At 36.6% G+C, this 18999-nt stretch overlaps 1 protein-coding gene across 8 annotated transcripts in view; it reads left to right on the plus strand.

The window, feature by feature from the left end:
• Positions 1–18999, plus strand: part of RIC8B (RIC8 guanine nucleotide exchange factor B) — a 100607-nt gene that overhangs the window by 44262 nt on the left and 37346 nt on the right. For all 8 annotated transcript variants that reach the window (XR_009494567.1, XR_806804.4, XR_806806.4 and 5 more), the window contains exons 4-7: positions 3114–3208; positions 9705–9933; positions 10673–10768; positions 16881–17025. Coding sequence is in view for 5 of the 8 variants with exons in the window: in XM_002687663.6 (XP_002687709.2) it covers positions 3114–3208; positions 9705–9933; positions 10673–10768; positions 16881–17025 (565 nt within the window). In the remaining 3 variants the exon portion in view is untranslated. The remainder of the gene's footprint in view (positions 1–3113; positions 3209–9704; positions 9934–10672; positions 10769–16880; positions 17026–18999) is intronic.

An 18999-nucleotide genomic window follows, 5' to 3' on the forward strand; every position in this document is an offset into this window, starting at 1 on the left:
GTGAAAAGACTAGTGGAAAGACCAGCATGGAGTTTTGCAAGAGGCTTGTTGACATCAGCATGAGAAGAGAATGATGTGATATTTAAAATAAAGAAAAATCTAGTGTTAAAGGAAGTGTATTCCTAGTTAATTATCCAAACCAAAGAAAATATGATCTTTTTAAGAGTTAACTGCTGTGGTTTTTTGTTCAGTCATGTCCGACTCTTTGCAACCCCATGGACTATAGCCCACCAGGCTCCTCTGTCCATGGGGATTCTCCAGGCTAGTATACTGGAGTGGGTTGCCATGCCCTCCTCCAGGGTATCTTCCCAACTTAGGGATCAAACTCAGGTCTCCCACATTGCAGGCGGATTCTTTATCATCTGAGCCACCAGGGAAGCCCAAGAGTTAAGTAATAGACGAATTTCATGTGCATTTCAGTGTGCTTCATGTAATGTGATGTATGTAAAAGTAATTTGCATATTAGAGAATTTTGATTCAGGCATTTGAAGATGGATGGCAAGTAGAACAGCATTCATTCCAAACCCTTAGCATCTCTAGCATTCCACTGGTCTCCCCTCCCCAACACACAGTAATTTCCTTATCACTCATTTCAGCTCTATCCCTTTTGATTTCTTCCTGCCTCATCCTTCCCCCTCACCCTCAAATGTTTCATTGAAAGTACTAAGCATTTTCATGTATGTCAGCTTCTTTAATCCTTTTGTAACCCCAGCAGTCTCATGTTTGTGGAGCTGTATAGAGGAAACTGGCTCAGAGAAGCTATATGACTTGCCTAAAGTCACAACCTATACTCTTGACTCTAAGTGCAATGCTTTTTCTATCATGCCATTGAGACCTTCATCTTTTCCAAATTAGCACGTGATAGTGTTGTTTCAAAATATTGAAATATGAAATATTTGAAATATTGAGATATTCAAAATATTACATTATGAGTAATGAAATTGTGCTGTTGTTTGTTAGATTTTATAAAAGACATCTTTCTAGAAGCGCTAAGTTATATATAGGAATATAAGATGTTGTCGTTCAGTCATTAAGTCATGTCCAACTCTTCACAACCCCATGGACTGCAGCACGCCAGGCTTCCCGATCCCTCACCATCTCCCAGAGTTTGCCCAAGTTCATGTCCATTGAATCAGTGATGCCATCCCAACTGTCTCATCCTCTGTCACCCTCTTCTCCTTCTGCCTTCAATCATTCCCAGCAACAGGGTCTTTTCCATTAAGTCGGCTCTTCACATCAGGTGGCCAAAGTACTGGAGCTTCAACTTCAGCATCAGTCCATATATGTATAATATGTGACCATATTTCACTTTACATAGACTTGGAATCAATTATATATATATATGTATATACACATATATATATACAAACAAAACTTTAAAGCTTTTAATAGCTTTTGAAGTAATTAGAAACTTCCTAAAATGTAACATATCCAGGATCTGATTATAATAGATAATTATCACTAATTTCATATGTCTTCTTAATTACTAAAAATCTGGAATAAAAAAGGTACAACCTTGATGCAGATGGTTAAAAAAATTGTAGTGGCCCAAGATCTCACTAAAAATAAAGAGGTAAACCAAATGATTGCACCCCACTCCAGTACTCTTGCCTGGAAAATCCCATGGACGAAGGAGCCTGGTAGGCTGCAGTCCATGGGGTTGCTAAGAGTCGGACAAGACTCAGCGACTTCACTTTCACTTTTCACTTTCCTGAATTGGAGAAGGAAATGGCAACCCACTCCAGTGTTCTTGCCTGGAGAATCCCAGGGACGGGGGAGCCTCGTGGGCTGCCATCTATGGGGTCGCACAGAGTTGGACATGACTGAAGCGACTTAGCAGCAGCAGCAGCCGCAAACCAAATGATTATTCAGAGCTTAGCTTATTTCCTATTATTTGCCTTCCCTCTGACAAGTGAAAGTTGCTCAGTCGTGTCCGACTCTTTGCAACCCCATGGACTAGACAGTCCATGGAATTCTCAGAATACTGGAGTGGGTAGCCGTTGCATTCTTCAGGGGATCTTCCCAAGCCAGGGATTGAACCCAGGTCTCCTGCATTGCGGGCAGATTCTTTACCAGCTGAGCCACAAGGGAAGCCCACGAATACTGGAGTGGGTAGCCTATTCCTTCTCTAGCGGATCTTCCTCACCCAGGAATCAAACCAAGGTCTCCTGCATTTCAGGCAGATTGTTTACCAACTGAGCTATCTGACTGTCTACATGTCTTTAATACCACTGAAAGTGAAAGTGAAGTCGCTCAGTTGTGTCCGACTCTTTGCGACCCCATGGACAGTAGACTACCAGGCTCCTTCATCCATGGGATTTTCCAGGCAAGAGTACTGGAGTGGGTTGCCATTTCCTTCTCCAGGAGATCTTCCCAACCCAGGGATTGAACCCGGGTCTCCTGCATTGTAGGCAGACACTTTACCATCTCAGCCACCAAATACCACGATGAGTAAACATTAGGAAAATAGGAGATTAAACTCAGATTACTTGTTTTTCATCACTTGCTTGTCACTTTGGAGAGCCTAGGAGCAAGATTGGGAGGAACTAGGAGATTAAGAAGATTCATTAAAATCAAGTAGATTAGTAGATTTTAATCCATCATCTTTGAAACTTAAGAGATAAGATATTTTTACTGAGAACACACAACCTGCTTCTGAAATATCTGATAGTATTATATGTGTTTGAATTTTATACTGACTTGTAAACTGGAACAGTATACTATCCAACAAAAGAATCTAGACTTTCTGGAAATGGAAAAGATCCCTAGTTGCACTGAATCTTGTCATCAGATAAAACAGAGTAGGTAATATATGGATCTGATCATGTTTCTCTTTGACTGACATGTCATAAGGGAGAGGCCAGATCCAACAACTTCTGGTTTCAGCCATTTCTGGCAGTAGCTGTAGCTGTTCATATGAGATGACTGTTCACTTAGTGTTACCTTGGAAATTGTTCCTGGAATATCCTGTTGTCTATTATGTACGCATGAGAATAAGTGTTTTGGGGGTCTGATATGCCATAGGATGACTCCCAGGAATGTAGTAATGTACCAGACTCTTTGTTAAGGCATTTTTTTCAATCTCCAATTTTCTTCTGTTTTATTTGCCATAGAGTGAGTCTCATCAGTTTCGTGTCATGGCAGCTGTCCTTCGCCATTGTTTACTAATCGTAGGTCCAACTGAAGACAAAACAGAAGAGCTACACAGGTAGGTAGCCTCTGTTGATATCGCAGTGAAAGACATAATCAGTTCTTATTGTTTTTATGCATCTGATTTTAATTGTTATAAACACAAGAAAGTGGAAATATTATAGTAAATCAGGTAGCCAGTTGGTTGAAAATCATTACTATGCCCTGATAAGAAATTCTCATTCTGTTTCCTTTGACTTTGTTATATTGAGCCCCTCAGCAAGAGAAGAGAATTTGGCATTTGTTGCATTCAACAATAAAACCCAGAACAACAATAATAATAACTCACAGTTATTGAATACTGTGTGTAGCATTATGTTGAGTGCTTTATAACTACTAACCTCTTTTAATCATGAGGTAGGTACTATTTTTCCCTTTCAATATGTGATGAAACTGAGTCATAGAAAAATCAAGCAGTTTCTCTGAGATTGCATATAAGTGAAAGAGCTTGGGGTTGAATCCTGGTTTTAATTACTACACTTAAACTAATATTCTATTTTCATTGTAAGAGGGTTTATCAAAAAGTATATCTTAAGAAATGTTAATTAAATTTTAGAAACTTATTATAAGAATTGGGTCACAGTCTCAAGTATCAGTATATAAAAAAATAGTTCAAGTTTTGTGACTTGCCTACTAGAGCTATTATGTACTGCTGTTAAAAGTTATCATTCTCTGAGAACAACTGAAGAAGTATTAATGCATTTTTCTAGTTCTCTTACTTTCTATTTTATGTCAGATTAGTAGTAACAACACCTCTGACTTTAACATGAGATTGTCTATGGTGCTTTATTCTGTAAGAACACAAATGGCATTTTAAACAATTCAAATAAATTCAAATTTGTAAACTTTGGCATTAAATCTTTAAAAACAATTGAAAATTGGGTTCTTCTAATAGTAGAAATTACCTTTAGAAATTATCCAAAACATACATTATATTTACAGTATATACAGTACATATAGTATATCCAAAATATAGCTTAAGTAAAACTGTATAGAAATACAACCAGAGTGTAAAATAAAACATACCCTTGTTATTTTTCAGTCATATCCATATTATTTTAGTTATGATTGGCAGTTTATCATTTGATATTGTACTCAAGTTTGTTGGTAGGTTACCTTATGTACTCTGCCCTGCAAGCCTTCAAACAATTGTTTTCTTCACAATTAAAAAGTATACTTTTTTTCTGCAGCTGCAGATCAAAAGTTCCTTTAACTATCTAGAACTGTGTCCTTAGAAATAATCAGATTAACTGCAGTAGCTCAAATCCTTTAAAAAAGATTTTATTAAACATTTTTGTCTCACTAATTTTTTCGTAACAAGAAACACTGGAAACCTAGATATTAAAGCTAAAAGAAAATGGGTTTATAAGCCCAGGTATACATTTATTTATTTTAGAAATCTGATATCACAAATTAAATGACATTCATACAAGGATATGAGAAGAAAATGTTTTGATGGCAGTTGTTACACTAGTCACAAAAACATTACTAAGGATTTCTCTGAAGGGTGAATTTAATATTTTAAAACAGTACACCAGTATTCATCAAAAGAGAGCAAAACTGTGTAGAGGTTTTTTTTAAAAAAGAAAAGATTTTTTTAAAGTAATCTGAGATCTTTATTTTACTTTCTGATGATATTTGCTTTAAATACTTATTTTTCTTAAATTAAAAAAATATTTTTCTTTAAATTTATTTTTATCTTATAAGTTGCTCTGATAAATTATGTGTTAGCTCTACTGTAAATAAGAAGGAATTTCCCTAGAGCCACAGACAGATTTATATGTATTTCTAAAAGGCTTTCCTGGGAGATTGAGGTTGCTGCTGACATGACAGTTTATCTGGACTGGCCTTGCATGTCCCTTTAATCAGAATTAAAGTGATTAGTATCATTAGAGCAGTAGTGACTCTAAGCTAATCTATTTAAATTCAGAAAAACTGTACCAGCCTCAAAGGGTTATTTTAAGAACCTTATTAGAATTGTAATATCTACTAAATTCTGCCCAGTTGTAGTGGCTCTGAAAACTGTGTGTGTGTGGTTAAAAGCGTCATTTTAAAGATAATCAGAATGTTTCATATTTCAACATCTCGTTCCATTTTTTACCTTTATTTTGTAAATTTGTTTTTGCTTTTTTTTTTTAGAGGAAAAATGTAATGAAATAAGTAAACCTAGTGTGGTGGATGGTTATGCATTGTCATCAAACTCAAAGGATTGTAACAGTGATTAAATGAGAGAAATTAGTAAAGCCATCCATCCCTGGTATGGAGTAAGTTCCCAGAAAATAGGGGAGAAGCTGCTCCTGCCAGCACCACAACCCTACTGCCACTGCTGCTTCTGTTATTGTTATTATAATGAGCATATTGGCTTTGAGATCCAATATTTCGTTCCAAATCTCTTCTTTAAAGTTTCTTCAATTTTGATATTTTGTTTAGAAAGCTGTTTCTTTGTATATATTGTGATTGTGTAGTGAAATCTCTTTTCTGTTAATCTAAGACTTTATCAAGCCAGATGCTTGGCAGGCATGTCAGGAGCCTGCTAAGGTGCTCTAGGAGACAAATGAGTAAAAATATGGCTTAGCAGCAGCTTTTTCTGATACGTTGTCTCTGTAAGACAGTGCCTTTCTTTTTTCCCCTAGAGAAATCAGGAGGACATGGACATAGAGATAAAATGAGTTAGCTGACAAAGACAACTGACCTTGACATCAACTTTATTACCACTAATCAGAATTTTATATAGTTTCTAAAATCTATATGTTCTATTTCATTTCCTTTTGTCTATATTTATGGTAAAAAGTAAATTGTTGGTATGATCCACCTTTGTGGCTCCATTAAAGGACATCCTAATTCTGTCTGTCTCTGCTATCTGCCTGAGAGTATTTTCAGCCCTCTTGTCCATAATCAGTAAGCTTATGCTAAACACTTAGCCAAAAAAAAAAAAGAAGAGTTGCTTGTGGATGTGGTTGTGGTTTTGTTTTATTTTGGAGAGAAGGGGGAAGATGGGGATGGCCTGTATGCTAGAGAAGAAAGGAGAGAGAAGGACCAGATCTGATTTAATTTCCTTCAGCTTCTCAGCCTAATTCTTTCATTGGCGTCAACAAAGATTTCTTTTTTTTTTTATATCCAAAAGTGCCAGTGTGTATTTAAAAAATACTTGCTTCCTTGCTTTTTTTTGTTGTTCTTTGTTTAGACCAGTTCATTTTATCTCACATATTGAAGGGGACAGTTTAACACCTAATGACACCTCATTACAGTGCTAAGCATGTCTTTTCCTTAGCTTTACTGAGTCATAATTGACATATAACATTATATACATTTAAGGGGTACAGTGTGTTGATTTGATACACATTACATATACAAAATGTTAAAAAATAAGCATAATGTCTCACACATGACAGACTTTGATAAATGTTTGTAAATTGGAACATTTTATTTTGGTTTATATTTATAAACTGCGTACTATGTGTTAGACACTATGTTGAGCTCTAGAGGCAACAAAGATAAAGAGAGTATGATCTTTGTTCTCCAAGGCTCACCAACTAAGTTGATGAGTTGTAGTTTTGAATAGGGTAATCTGGGCAGACCTCACCTAGATGGTATCATTTCAGCTAAGACTTAAAGGAAGTGAGGGAATGAGTGAGCCCTTTGACTGTGTGGGGATAGGGCGGTCCAGGAAATAGCGCAGAAGCAAAGGCCCTAGGGCAGGAGCAGTGGCAGGTGTGAAGAACTGCCAAGAAGTTTGTGTGGCTAAACCACCATACACATGTCCCTTTACCCTCTTGAATTTTACTCTCAGAGCATTTATCACCTTCTACTCAATTAGCTTTTTTGTTTTGACTGATCTCTATATGCTAGAAAATAAGCTCCAGAAGGGGAGGGATTTACCTCTGTTTTCTTCATAGTACCTGTCTAAAAATGCCTGGCATAAGTAATTAATAATTACTGAACTGAGTTAGATTAAGGTAAACTTAGGTATTTACCTCTGAGTTATATTAGGGTAAACTTAGGTATTTACCTCTGAAAATCTTTTGGAAATCTTGAGATTCATGTAAGATTTTCCAGCCGTGAAAAAAGGTATGTGAGCTCCCAATATACAGAAGATACATTTGACCAGGAAAGTTTGCTAACAGCTGTAGGTCTGCTTATACTGTTATCATGCTCCTCAGTGTCATCTGGTATTAAATTATGTTTAGCCCAGCGATTGATACAGGACTGAATTTCAGATTGCCTTCCTTCTCCCACAACTAACAAGACTTTAATCAGAGCATTAAGGAGCTCTAAATAGGCCCTGCTTTTGAATCTGCATATCAGGAGGGGGCTGGGAGCTTGAGTGGGAGGATGTCATGTCCCAGTGATTAATGATCTCTAGGAGGCTGAAAAGGGGAGAGTAATATACACAGTATTTCTACCCCCTGGAGTAGGAATGCAAACACCATTGTGCAGATTTGTGCATAGTCACTGACTTCCTGGTAGCTGGAGAATTTCATACACTCTTCTACCACAAATAAAACTGTCAGAGAAGTGACAGAACTCAAAAAGCTGGCTTTCCTTACTTAAAAAGAATAGCTCGAACACAGTGAGCCAGAAAATTAATTTTGTAGTTGTTTGGTAACCCAGTTGTTCAATAAAAAACGAGAAAATGGAACCTTATCTTGAAAAGTCTAAAACCTCTAAATATTTGTTAACTCAAACTCTACATTTGATTTTTTAAATTTACCAAATTCCTAGAAACTGCTGATTTTAGATGAATTTAAAGGGAAGCAGTCCTTCATAATGTAATGCATCACCTTAAACTTTTCCCTGTGGTCTCTGTGTTAGATTCCAGCCTATTGCCCTCTGTGTTGAAAAAATACCGGTAACATTTCAAAATGGATTTTACAGTTTTAGAAATTAATTAAGAAGAGTTCTATTTTTTTTCTTTTACCGCCAGTAAATCTATGATATCTAATAATAGTTCCCAAATCCTTAAGTTAGGAGCACAATATTTTTATCTATAGATAATAATCTACAGATAATTGCAAAACATTTTAAAAGGGAAGTTTGAGGGAAAACTATGGTATTTCAGCCAATTGTGATTTTTTACAAATAACCAAAAAGGGACTTTGTTTAATGGTAGTAGCAGTGATAGCAGCAGCAGCAGCTGTAGTAGGTTCTTTATAGGTAGAACCAAATAACTTGTATTTTACCAGGAACCATTCATTCAGAGGACTTGTTAAATTATTTTCCTTCTTGGTTCTGATTTTTTTGATGCCCTTTAACCACTTACTACTTTTTAAACTTGGAGTTCTTATAAAATTTTTTTCCCGTAATATAAAAAGAAAGAAAAGAAATACTCATTCTTAGGGAAATGCAGCCACACTTCAGGGTAGAGGAGAGAAAATATTTTGTATTTTATTTCTGTTTCGTTGTTATTTGTTATTTTTGAGGGTGTCACTATAATCTAAATTAAAAGAAACTACTATGGCCTAAATTAAGACCGCATCAGTTAGATTAAGCCCTGAATTTGGTTTCCAAGTGGTTAGACTTTTAAATTGCATTTGCAAGAGTTTATTTTTAGTCAGGATGTGGTTATTTTTAGATCTGCTTCTCTGTCACTAGGAAATGTAATGCCTGTCTCTCCATTGTTGTTTATCCGGAAGTTCTGAGGCACAGGCTTTTAAGATCCAGTTAGCACAGAACAACACCTCTCCTTTTAAGTGAAAAAATATGAAATAATACATGAAGGAAAATATATTAAATAAGAGCATGTCTGATTTTTAAATTCTTAATGTCATTTTAACCTCTTACACACTGAGAAGCAGAACATTTTTAGGGAATACCAAAAAATACAAGGTTTGGGTTCCCCCTACTGGTGTACATACTAGGCTTGTGATTTCATTAATACATAGCAAGAAAGGCCTAGGGGGATGAAGATTTGAAATAGCTATATTGGCCTCTTAAAGAAATCCGGGCATGAGAGAGGGAGAAAAAGCACCGTTTACCATTTTCTGGAAGTGTCTTATGAAAAAGGGGATGATCTAAAAATTGTATTTCTACGTCTAGAAAGGACAAAACTTAATCCTGCAATATTTGGTTTTTAATGCTGTTGCCTCCGTGATAAGCTGCTTATATACAGTGCTTCTCAAATGCTTTATGTTGTAATCTAAGGAATAATAAAACACCAGTGGATCCACAAAAGGATTTAAAACCCCAAGGAAAAACTGCAAGACTAGTATTGTATCATAATAAAATTAAAGAGCTAGTGTTAAAGCTCACTAATTCCTATTTTAGCATTTCAGAAAGTGACATGACATCATGTGATTGTGTATGTCCATTTAACATCTGTTCTTTCTAATTTGCCGTATGTGTATTTGAAACAATTCTTTTTATTTTCTGTCTCTTAGTCAGTAAATGCCAAATAATATTAAAGGCTCATTTTGAAAAAGAAGAATTTTAATTGACTCCTAAAAGTCTTACTATGTTTGCATTTTAAAGGACTATTCAATCAAATTAAAATATTGTCTTTTTAAATTGCTTTTCAGCAATGCAGTCAACCTTTTAAGCAATGTTCCGGTCTCTTGTTTGGATGTTCTCATTTGTCCATTAACCCATGAAGAAACAGCCCAAGAAGCAACAACTTTAGATGAACTGCCCAGTGATAAAACAGCTGAGAAAGAAACAGTTTTGAAAAGCAATACCATGGTATACAATGGTATGAATATGGAAGCCATTCATGTCTTACTCAATTTTATGGAGAAGAGAATAGACAAGGTAATTCTGATAAAATGGAGAAGATGCTTCTAAAGAATGTAATTGTACACATATACAAACATCACAGGATATGATTTTTGAATCTAAATTTTTTATAGCTGATATCTTGAATAATTATTTATACTCTGGAAAGCTTTTTATTTACCATAAATGACAAATTGCTGAAACCAAGTGAATTTATTTGTTTAAAGCTGAAAATTGTGTTGATGTGACACCAAAATTGTGACTAGTGCCTGAAAACAAAGGAAAAAGTAATTTTCTAGTGTAGGTATTTTATAAGTTCTAGAAGTAAAAATTATCCCCCCCCCCAAAAAAAATTGATGATAAATATTTTCCATAACAGCCAAAAGACATCTTTAAAGGAAAATTGCCACTGTAAGCTGCTTATTTTCTCCTTTCTGATCACTGTCTTTGTCAGGTAACTATATTAAAAGGCAGGAAGTTAGTTTGGGTCGGTCATGAAAACCTTTGCTGCCTTTAAGCCCATTGTCTGAGCCAGTGAGAATCCTATAAAATGTAGGAAAAATCAAGAAGGATACAAATGAGCATTAGTAAGCATGAAGATAACTCATGAAATAGAAATATTTTTAAGAAAATAATTTTTTAAATAGTTTTTACAGCTTTGGTAACATAAAATATCTCCCCCTTAAAAAGAGGAGTATTAATATACTCAGTTATATGAAGAAAAGTAACACTGATAGAAACTAATCTAATGCAGCATGTATGGTTTTCTTTGTAGGGAAGCAGCTATAGAGAGGGTCTCACTCCAGTTCTCAGCTTGTTAACAGAATGTTCCCGAGCCCATCGAAACATCAGAAAATTTCTCAAAGATCAGGTAACTGTTTAATGCATATTTCATCTCAAAGTTAATCTTCTTACATGTGTTTTTTAACATAAAATCAATGAGTCGAATTTTTTCACGGTGATTTCTTTTCAGAATGTCAGAAACTCAAAAAAGTTAGTGTTAATCTTTGAAATCTTCCTAATCCAGAAATAAGTGACCCTGTGTATTTTTTAAGTCATTCATTCATTTACTCAACAAATGATTATTGAGATTTGTGTGCTGTGTTCTAAGCCTTGAAATACAAATGAAGTCTTTGCCTTGTGGAGTTTCCCTTATAGTAGGGAGATTAAAAAGTAAACAAGTACCTTGATACAATGGCAAGTAGTGATAAGTGTTCTGAAGAAAGATACAGAGGAAGGGAAAACTTAAGGGAATAAGGAAGAGTCTGTCTGAGAAAATTTGAGCAGAAACTTGGATAAGTATGAAAAGGATCTTTGAAAATATCTGGAAGAGGATATTCTCTGAGAATAGTTCTGGGAATATTCTGGAAGAGGAATGTACCAGAGAGAATGAGTTCAGAGTCTCTGGATGAGAAGATATTTTGGTATGCTTAAGAAAAAGCAGAAAAGCTAGACAATGTCATGCCAGAGGGAGAGTACTGGATAAAGTACAAAAGGTAAGCAAGAATCAAACAACGTAAGGTTGTGTAGGACTTTCAGCTTTCTTCTAAGTGACGTGGGAAAGCATTGGGCAGATTTGAGAAGGGAAGTGGTGTGACCTCATTCATATTTAAAGATATTCTGGCTACTAGATAGGCCAGAGGAGTGTGAGTAGATGTGAGGAGACCATCTCAAAAGAGAACTGATGCCGAAGGTTATGATGGTCATAGTTAGAGTTCATGGTAAGAAATGATCTTCCTATCTCCGCATCTACCGTCTGTCTGCATCTGTCTGTACCACCATATCCCTTGTCTCCCCTCTGTCACAGGGGATGAACTGTCCCTGCTTCCTTCTGTGGCCAGCCTCTGTGCTCATATCCTGGAACCCTTTCCCTCTCACCTCAAGAACTTTGCTCCTACATTTATTCTCTTTTTTCTCACCTTTTTTTTTTTTTTAATGTATTGGATCATTTTTATCTGCACCCAAACACATCTCCCATCTTAAAGGCAGAAAAACCTTCCCTTAATCCCACTTCTCAAGCTGCCTCCCCATTTCTCTGCTCTTCTTCATGCAGTGTTCCTCAGGAGAGTTTTCTGTGCTCACCTTCTCTCTGCTTTTCGCTCATTTTGATTCTCTTGTGAACCCACTGAAATTAGGTTTTCATGCTTTCCACTCTACTACAGAGGTGTTTATCAAAAGTCATCAACCCAATATTGCCAGATCTAATAGTTCTCAAATCTTTTTTTTTATTCCCCAATACCATTTTGATATAATTAAGTATTCTCTCCTTTTTGAAGTAATTTCTTCACTTGGTTTCTTGGACACACAGGGAACCTCTTCTTTGCAGTGTTCTGAGTTCCCCAAGACAGTGTTATCTTTGTCTCTATGTCTGCTCTCTTGCTGATCTCATTTAACAATCTTGGTTTGGAAAATCTTCTATTCACCAATGGCTCCCAAATTTCTATCTCTAGCCTTGATTGTCTCCTAGGCTCTCCAGACTTATATAATGTATGCCTACCCATCTCCTCCCCTTAGATGGGTAGTAGGTATTTTAAGTTTAACATATCCCAAACTAATCTCTTGACTTGCTGTCTTCTGCCCCTCTATCTTCTCCTTCTTTCCTCATTCAATACATGGCACCACCCTCCACCCCATTGTTTATTGTCATGTAGAATTTCTCTTAATAAATGAACTAGGTTCATTTTTCTCTGTATGTTTATGGTCAAGATTTAATAAGCACTTTGCTCTGTGTAGAGCATATTAATAGATATTGCTGATAAGGAGATTAGAAAGTAGGGACTCGTATCTTTGAAGAATTTATAGTCCATTAGAGGACTAGGTACCATCAAACATGAATAATCATTTAAGCAAAATAAATTAGATAATTGAATTAAGGTCATTTCCAAGTTTGATTATTTTAAGACATCTATTCTGACTAGAAAGACTTAGTGAAGAATAATACTTGAAAATACTTTGTGTCCTATATTTTAGCTTTTCACATAGGAGATCCACATTCCACTAAACTGTTTACATTTTGCTATCTCTAAGCAGGATACCCCAAATATATCCTGTTTGTTAAATAGATTCTTTATATGAAGGCCTTAGTCTATACATTATGTAGGTACAAAAGACTGTGAGACCCACTCCTTGTCCTCAAAGAAATACTGCAGTACAAAGGAGACATAACAAGTAAAAAGTTGACTAAAGAAGGATAAATGGCACAATACAAAAATCAACTTTCCTTCTGAGGAAGATGCACTCTAGACTATGATGATCAAGAAGGGCAGAACCTCAAGTAATAGATGATTAGTTTTGGTAACAGTATGAATGGAACCATGGCTAATTAGTTATTGTGCCCAGTGGTTAATACCTGCTTAAATCTACCTTGTGCATACCCAAAGTAAATTGGTCTTGAATATTCAGTATTTGGACAGGTAGAAAGAGAACAGATGGTAGAAATTACTGATTCAGGTTGGATTAGTCTGGAGAGGCATTTAGCAGAGATGAAGATTCCATGGGTTTGAAAAAAGAACTGGACAAGATTTCTCAAAAGAAAAAATTTAATGAAAGGTAGTATTTGGGGGATAATAGAAATTTTGGAGAAAAATGATCCATTGGAGAAGGAAATGGTGACCCACTCCAGTATTCTTGCCTGGAGAATCCCATGGACAGAGGAGCCTAGCACGCTACAGTCCATGCAGTCACAAGAGTCAGACACGACTTAGCAGCTAAACCACCACCACCACCAGAAGTGATCCAGACTTAGACAGTTTGTCTGGGCATAATATATAACAAAATTTCACTTCAAAAACTTGTTTTAAGGAACTGAAAACATAGCTAATAAAATTTTTGTGTGATAACCATTATTAATAGATACTGTGCTCTGGAACTGTAGGTACATACTACATGAAATCACTTGTTTCATGTCTCATTTCTCTAGAAATGGGAGATAAACTCAGTAGGGTTAGCTGAATCAAATAATAAGAATTTATTGTGTAATTATTTTATGCTTACAGGGCACAAATAGCAATCTGCTCTGTCCTGCCAGAGATATTGAAATATGGATTCTATAAACATTTGGGTAAATTATTCAGTTTTCTGAGATTTCGTTTGTTTGTTTGTTTTTTACACCTCCTGGTACATGGTAGGCACTCAGTATAGAAAGAGATAAGGAAGGAAGGAAGGAAATCAGCTGAATGAATTAAATAAAAATAATATGCACATAAAGAGTCTGGTATAGTAAATTATAACTTGACTTTGTGTCTATCTTCATTTCCTAGCATAGTGCCTCGCCTGTAGAAGGCATTTATAAAAGCTACTTGAATTAATTCATTCTTCCTTCAAATACGAAATATTTATTGAAACCTGTTATGTGCCACGCACTGAGAGTGGTAAACAAAACAGAAAGATATTCCTGCCCCCAGACTCTTATGGAAGAAGGTAGACAGTTAAGAAATGTATGCTGTGTCAGGTGGTGATAAGTGCTGTGAGGAGGACTAAACCAGGAGCAGGGGATGAGAAAAGATAATGCTGAAGGTGAATTCCTTATGGTGACCAAGGATTGTCTTCCTGTAAATGATATTTGAACAGAGACCTGAAGAAAGTAAGGGAATGAGCCAAGCCAGTTTCTAGAAAAAGGGTTTCTGGGCAGAGAGAGCAGCAAATGCAAAGACCATGAGGCAAGAAAGTGCTCAGTTTAAGGAGTTCCATCTGTGAAAGTATAGCAATGTGAGCAAGAAGTTGTCAGAAAAGTAGCAGGAGGACACATGATGTGAAACCCAAGGAATCTGGAAGGATCTCGACCTTTATTATGATGAGATGAGAGGCCATGGGAACTGAAGGACTTTAAGAAGAGGAATGACAGGATCTGACTTTGAAAGGATCGTCCTAACTGCTCTGTAGAGAATAGATCATAGAAGGACCAGAATGGAAGCAGGGATGACTTAGGAGACTGTGGGGACAGTTCAGGTGAAAAATATTGGTACCTTGAATTTAGTAATACTAGAGGAGGTAGTGAGAAGTGGTCGGGTTGTGGATATAAAGCAAAGGTAGAGCCAAAATAATTTGCCGATGGACTGGATGTGGGATGCGGAAGAGAGGAATTAAGGCTGTTTGCAGTAAACAGTGGGAGCAGGCAATGGCACCCCACTCCAGTACTATTGCCCGGAAAATCCCGTGGATGGAGGAGCCTGGTGGGCTGCAGTCCATGGGGTCGCTAAGAGTCAAACACGACTGAGTGACTTCACTTTCACTTTCCACTTTCATGCATTGGAGAAAGAAATGGCAACCCACTCCAGTGTTCTTGCCTGGAGAATCCCAGGGACGGGGGAGCCTGGTGGGCTGCAGTCCATGCGGTCGCACAGAGTTGGACACGACTGAAGTGACTTAGCAGCAGCAGCAGCAGTAAACAGCTGAAAGAGTGCTGAGTTGCTTCAGTCATGTCCAAATCTTTACGACCCTGTGGACTGCAGCCTGCCAGGCTTCTCTGTCCATGGGATTCTCCAGGCAAGAATACCGGAGTCGGTTGCTATGCACTTCTCCAGGGAATCTTCCCGACCCAGGGACTGAACCTGATTCTCTTATGTCTCCTGCATTGGCAGGTGGTTCTTTACCAGCAGCACCACCTGGGAAGCCCAGGTTGGAAGAATAGACTTGCCACTTAATGAGATGGAAAACTATAGAAGAAACAACTTTGTTGGGAGCTTCAAAATCTGTTCAGGACATGCTAAATTTGAGAAGCTTTTTAAAGTCTAGGGGTCAGGGAAGAAATCAAGATAGAGATATACTTTAGGGAGTTAGCAGTAAATAGAGACCATATAAATCCATAAAACTGTATGAGATCACCAATAGAGAGTGAAAATAGCAAAGAAATGTTGCCCAAGAACTCAACCCTTGAATAGTCCAGCAGTTAAAATACAAGAGGAAAGGGATTTCCATGGCAGTCCAGTGGCTAAGACTCCATCCTACCAATACAGGGAGCCCAGGTTTGATCCCTGATCAGGGAACTAGATCCCACATGCTCCCACTAAATATCCAGCATGCCACAACTAAAGATTCCATGTGCCACAACTAAGACCCAGCACAGCCAAAAATATTTTTTAAAGAACAAGAGAATAAAAGATAATTGGCCTAGAGGCTAAGATGAAGCAAGCAGTAAGATAATAGGAGAACCAAAAGAGGAAAGGTCTAGGTGAGTGAGTGAGTTATCAAACAGACAAACCAAGCAAGTTTTGTAACTCCTCTGGGGACCAGTCTATAAAATAGGAATGACAGTGTTGATACCACCTCCCTTGCGTGGTAACTGTGAGGGTTGATTATAGAGAATGTATGTATATCATCTATTACAGCAACTAGCACATAGGAAGTACTCAATAATTAATAACCATTTTATTATAAAGAAAACAACTAGAAAACATATGTACAGGGTTTTTTTATTTTTGTTGTTGTTGTTTAGTAACTAATGAAAATGTTGCAGGAATTAAAAGAAGGAAAAAAATCAATGAGTAAGGGTATTAAAGAAGTCTCTGAGGGAGAAAGAGAAATTTGACCCAGACTTTAAAATGGATTTTGGTAGAGGCAGCTGGGGCATTCCAAGGTGCTGAGATGAGTAAACACCCAGGAATGGATTTGAATATATCATGGTGGTCAGTGAAGAGCTGTTTGTCTTCAGATGAAATTTCATTGCAGACATGAAATGAAATTATATTGTTGTTGTTTCAGTTCAGTTCAGTCGCTCAGTCATGTCCGACTCTTTGCAACCCCATGGACTGCAGCATGCCAGGCCTCCCTGTCCATTACCAACCCCTGGAGTTTACTCAAACTCATGTCCATTGAGTCGGTGTTGTTGTTTAGTTTTATTTGGAAAACTGTTTTTTTAATGTTTGTTCTATTCTTATAAAGCTAAGCTTGGTAGACTAATTATAAGAAAAACTAGTTGGATGGTACTATTCTTACTTAATCTAGCACTTAAACGATTGATGATGGTTTTGCATTTGTGCCATTAGGTTTTACCACCATTGAGGGATGTGACAAATCGACCTGAAGTTGGCTCAACTGTGAGAAATAAGCTGGTGCGCCTCATGACACATGTTGACCTGGGAGTCAAGCAAATTGCTGCTGAATTCCTTTTTGTCCTTTGCAAAGAGAGAGGTAGGTTAAACTCTTTGCCCTCTACTTTTTCACCTTTCTGAGGGTCTTTGGGAAATGTTTCTGTTATTAGTGGCCATCTTGTTCTGCTCTTGTCACAGCTTATTCTCTATCTGTTCCATTAGAGGGTTTGAGGAGATAATAAAAATTAATAATTTAAAAGCTTTTCTATACACTTCTGAATTTATTGAGGCATGCAGACAGATACACTACTAAACACACTTACATTTAAACTTTGCCTCCTGTGTCCTTAACCCAGACTTCTTAATCCTTATGAGTGAAGACCTGGAGTCATTATGAAGAATCTACTTACGTAATTAAGGTGTTACTATCTTGATAGGCAAAGGCCTAGGTTAGTTCCCCTTTTTAATTTCTCTTGGAATTAAAACTACAGGAGTTTTTATTTCTTCATTTCTTCTTTAATCAATAAAAAGTTATTGAATGTGAGCTATAGATGCTTAAGATACATCCCTTACCCTTGAGTTAATGGTAAGACAAAAATAGAAAGAAATTAAAAAGTAACTATACTATAATAAATACTATTCTATAAGTTCATATAAAGTGATTGTCTTCTGAAATACATCTAACAATTTAAATTATTGTGTTATTTTGCTCTGCAAAAGTTGTCCAAACAAGAACTTGAACCAAGTTATTCAGGTATTTTTACCTATTTCTTTCTTCATCTCCTGGTTTATAAAAGTACTAGTAAAAGCCCCAACTAAGCAGATTTTATATTCCACTTTTTATTTTATTTTTATTTTTTTTTCTAATTTTATTTTATTTTTAAACTTTACATAATTGTATTAGTTTTGCCAAATATCAAAATGAATCCGCCACAGGTATACATGTGTTCCCCATCCTGAACCCTCCTCCCTCCTCCCGCCCCATACCATCCCTCTGGGTCGTCCCAGTGCCCTAGCCCCAAGCATCCAGTATCGTGCATCGAACCTGGACTGGCAACTCGTTTCTTACATGATATTTTACATGTTTCAATGCCATTCTCCCAAATCTTCCCACCCTCTCCCTCTCCCACAGAGTCCATAAGACTGTTCTATACATCAGTGTCTCTTTTGCTGTCTCGTACACCGGGTTATTGTTACCATCTTTCTAAATTCCATATATATGCGTTAGTATACTGTATTTATGTTTTTCCTTCTGGCTTACTTCACTCTGTATAATAGGCTCCAGTTTCATCCACCTCATTAGAACTGATTCAAATGTATTCTTTTTAATGGCTGAGTAATACTCCATTGTGTATATGTACCACAGCTTTCTTATCCATTCAAAGTACCTCAGTTTTGTGAGCTAGATAACTTAGAGGTGAGAAACTTCACTCACTTCTCTAAAAATCTTCAGTCAGTTGAATTCTTTTCTCCCCCACCAGCTTTACTGGGGTATATTTGACATATAAAATTGTATATATTTAAAGTATACAACATAATGATTTATATACATATACACTGTGAAATGATTACCTCTGTCATGTTAATTAACACATTCACTACCTCACATAGTTACGTGTGTGTGTGTGTGTGTGTGTGTGTGTGTGTGTGGTGAGAACGCTTAAGATTTACTATCTTAGCAACTTTAAAGTGTACAACAGGGTATTGTTAACTATAGTCATCATGCTGTACATTAGATCCCCAGAAATTATTAGTCTTATAACTGAACTTATTCATCTTATAAATTGTACCCTTTGACCAGATCTCCTTGTTTCCCTACCCTCTACCCTCTGGTAATCACTACTCTACTCTCTGTTTCTATGTGTTTGAATTTTTTTTTTTCAAGTTCTACTTATAAGTGAGTTCTACGGTATTTATCTTTCTCTGTCTGGCTTATTCACTTAGCATAAATATTCTCTAGGTTCATCCATGTGTTGCAAATAGCAAGATTTCATCTTTGTCGTGGCTGAATAACATTCCATTTTATATACAGTTCACCATTGACCACGAGTTTGAACTGCTTGGGTTCACTTAG

Source organism: Bos taurus, chromosome 5 (assembly GCF_002263795.3).
Source record: "Bos taurus isolate L1 Dominette 01449 registration number 42190680 breed Hereford chromosome 5, ARS-UCD2.0, whole genome shotgun sequence".
NCBI lineage: Eukaryota > Metazoa > Chordata > Mammalia > Artiodactyla > Bovidae > Bos > Bos taurus.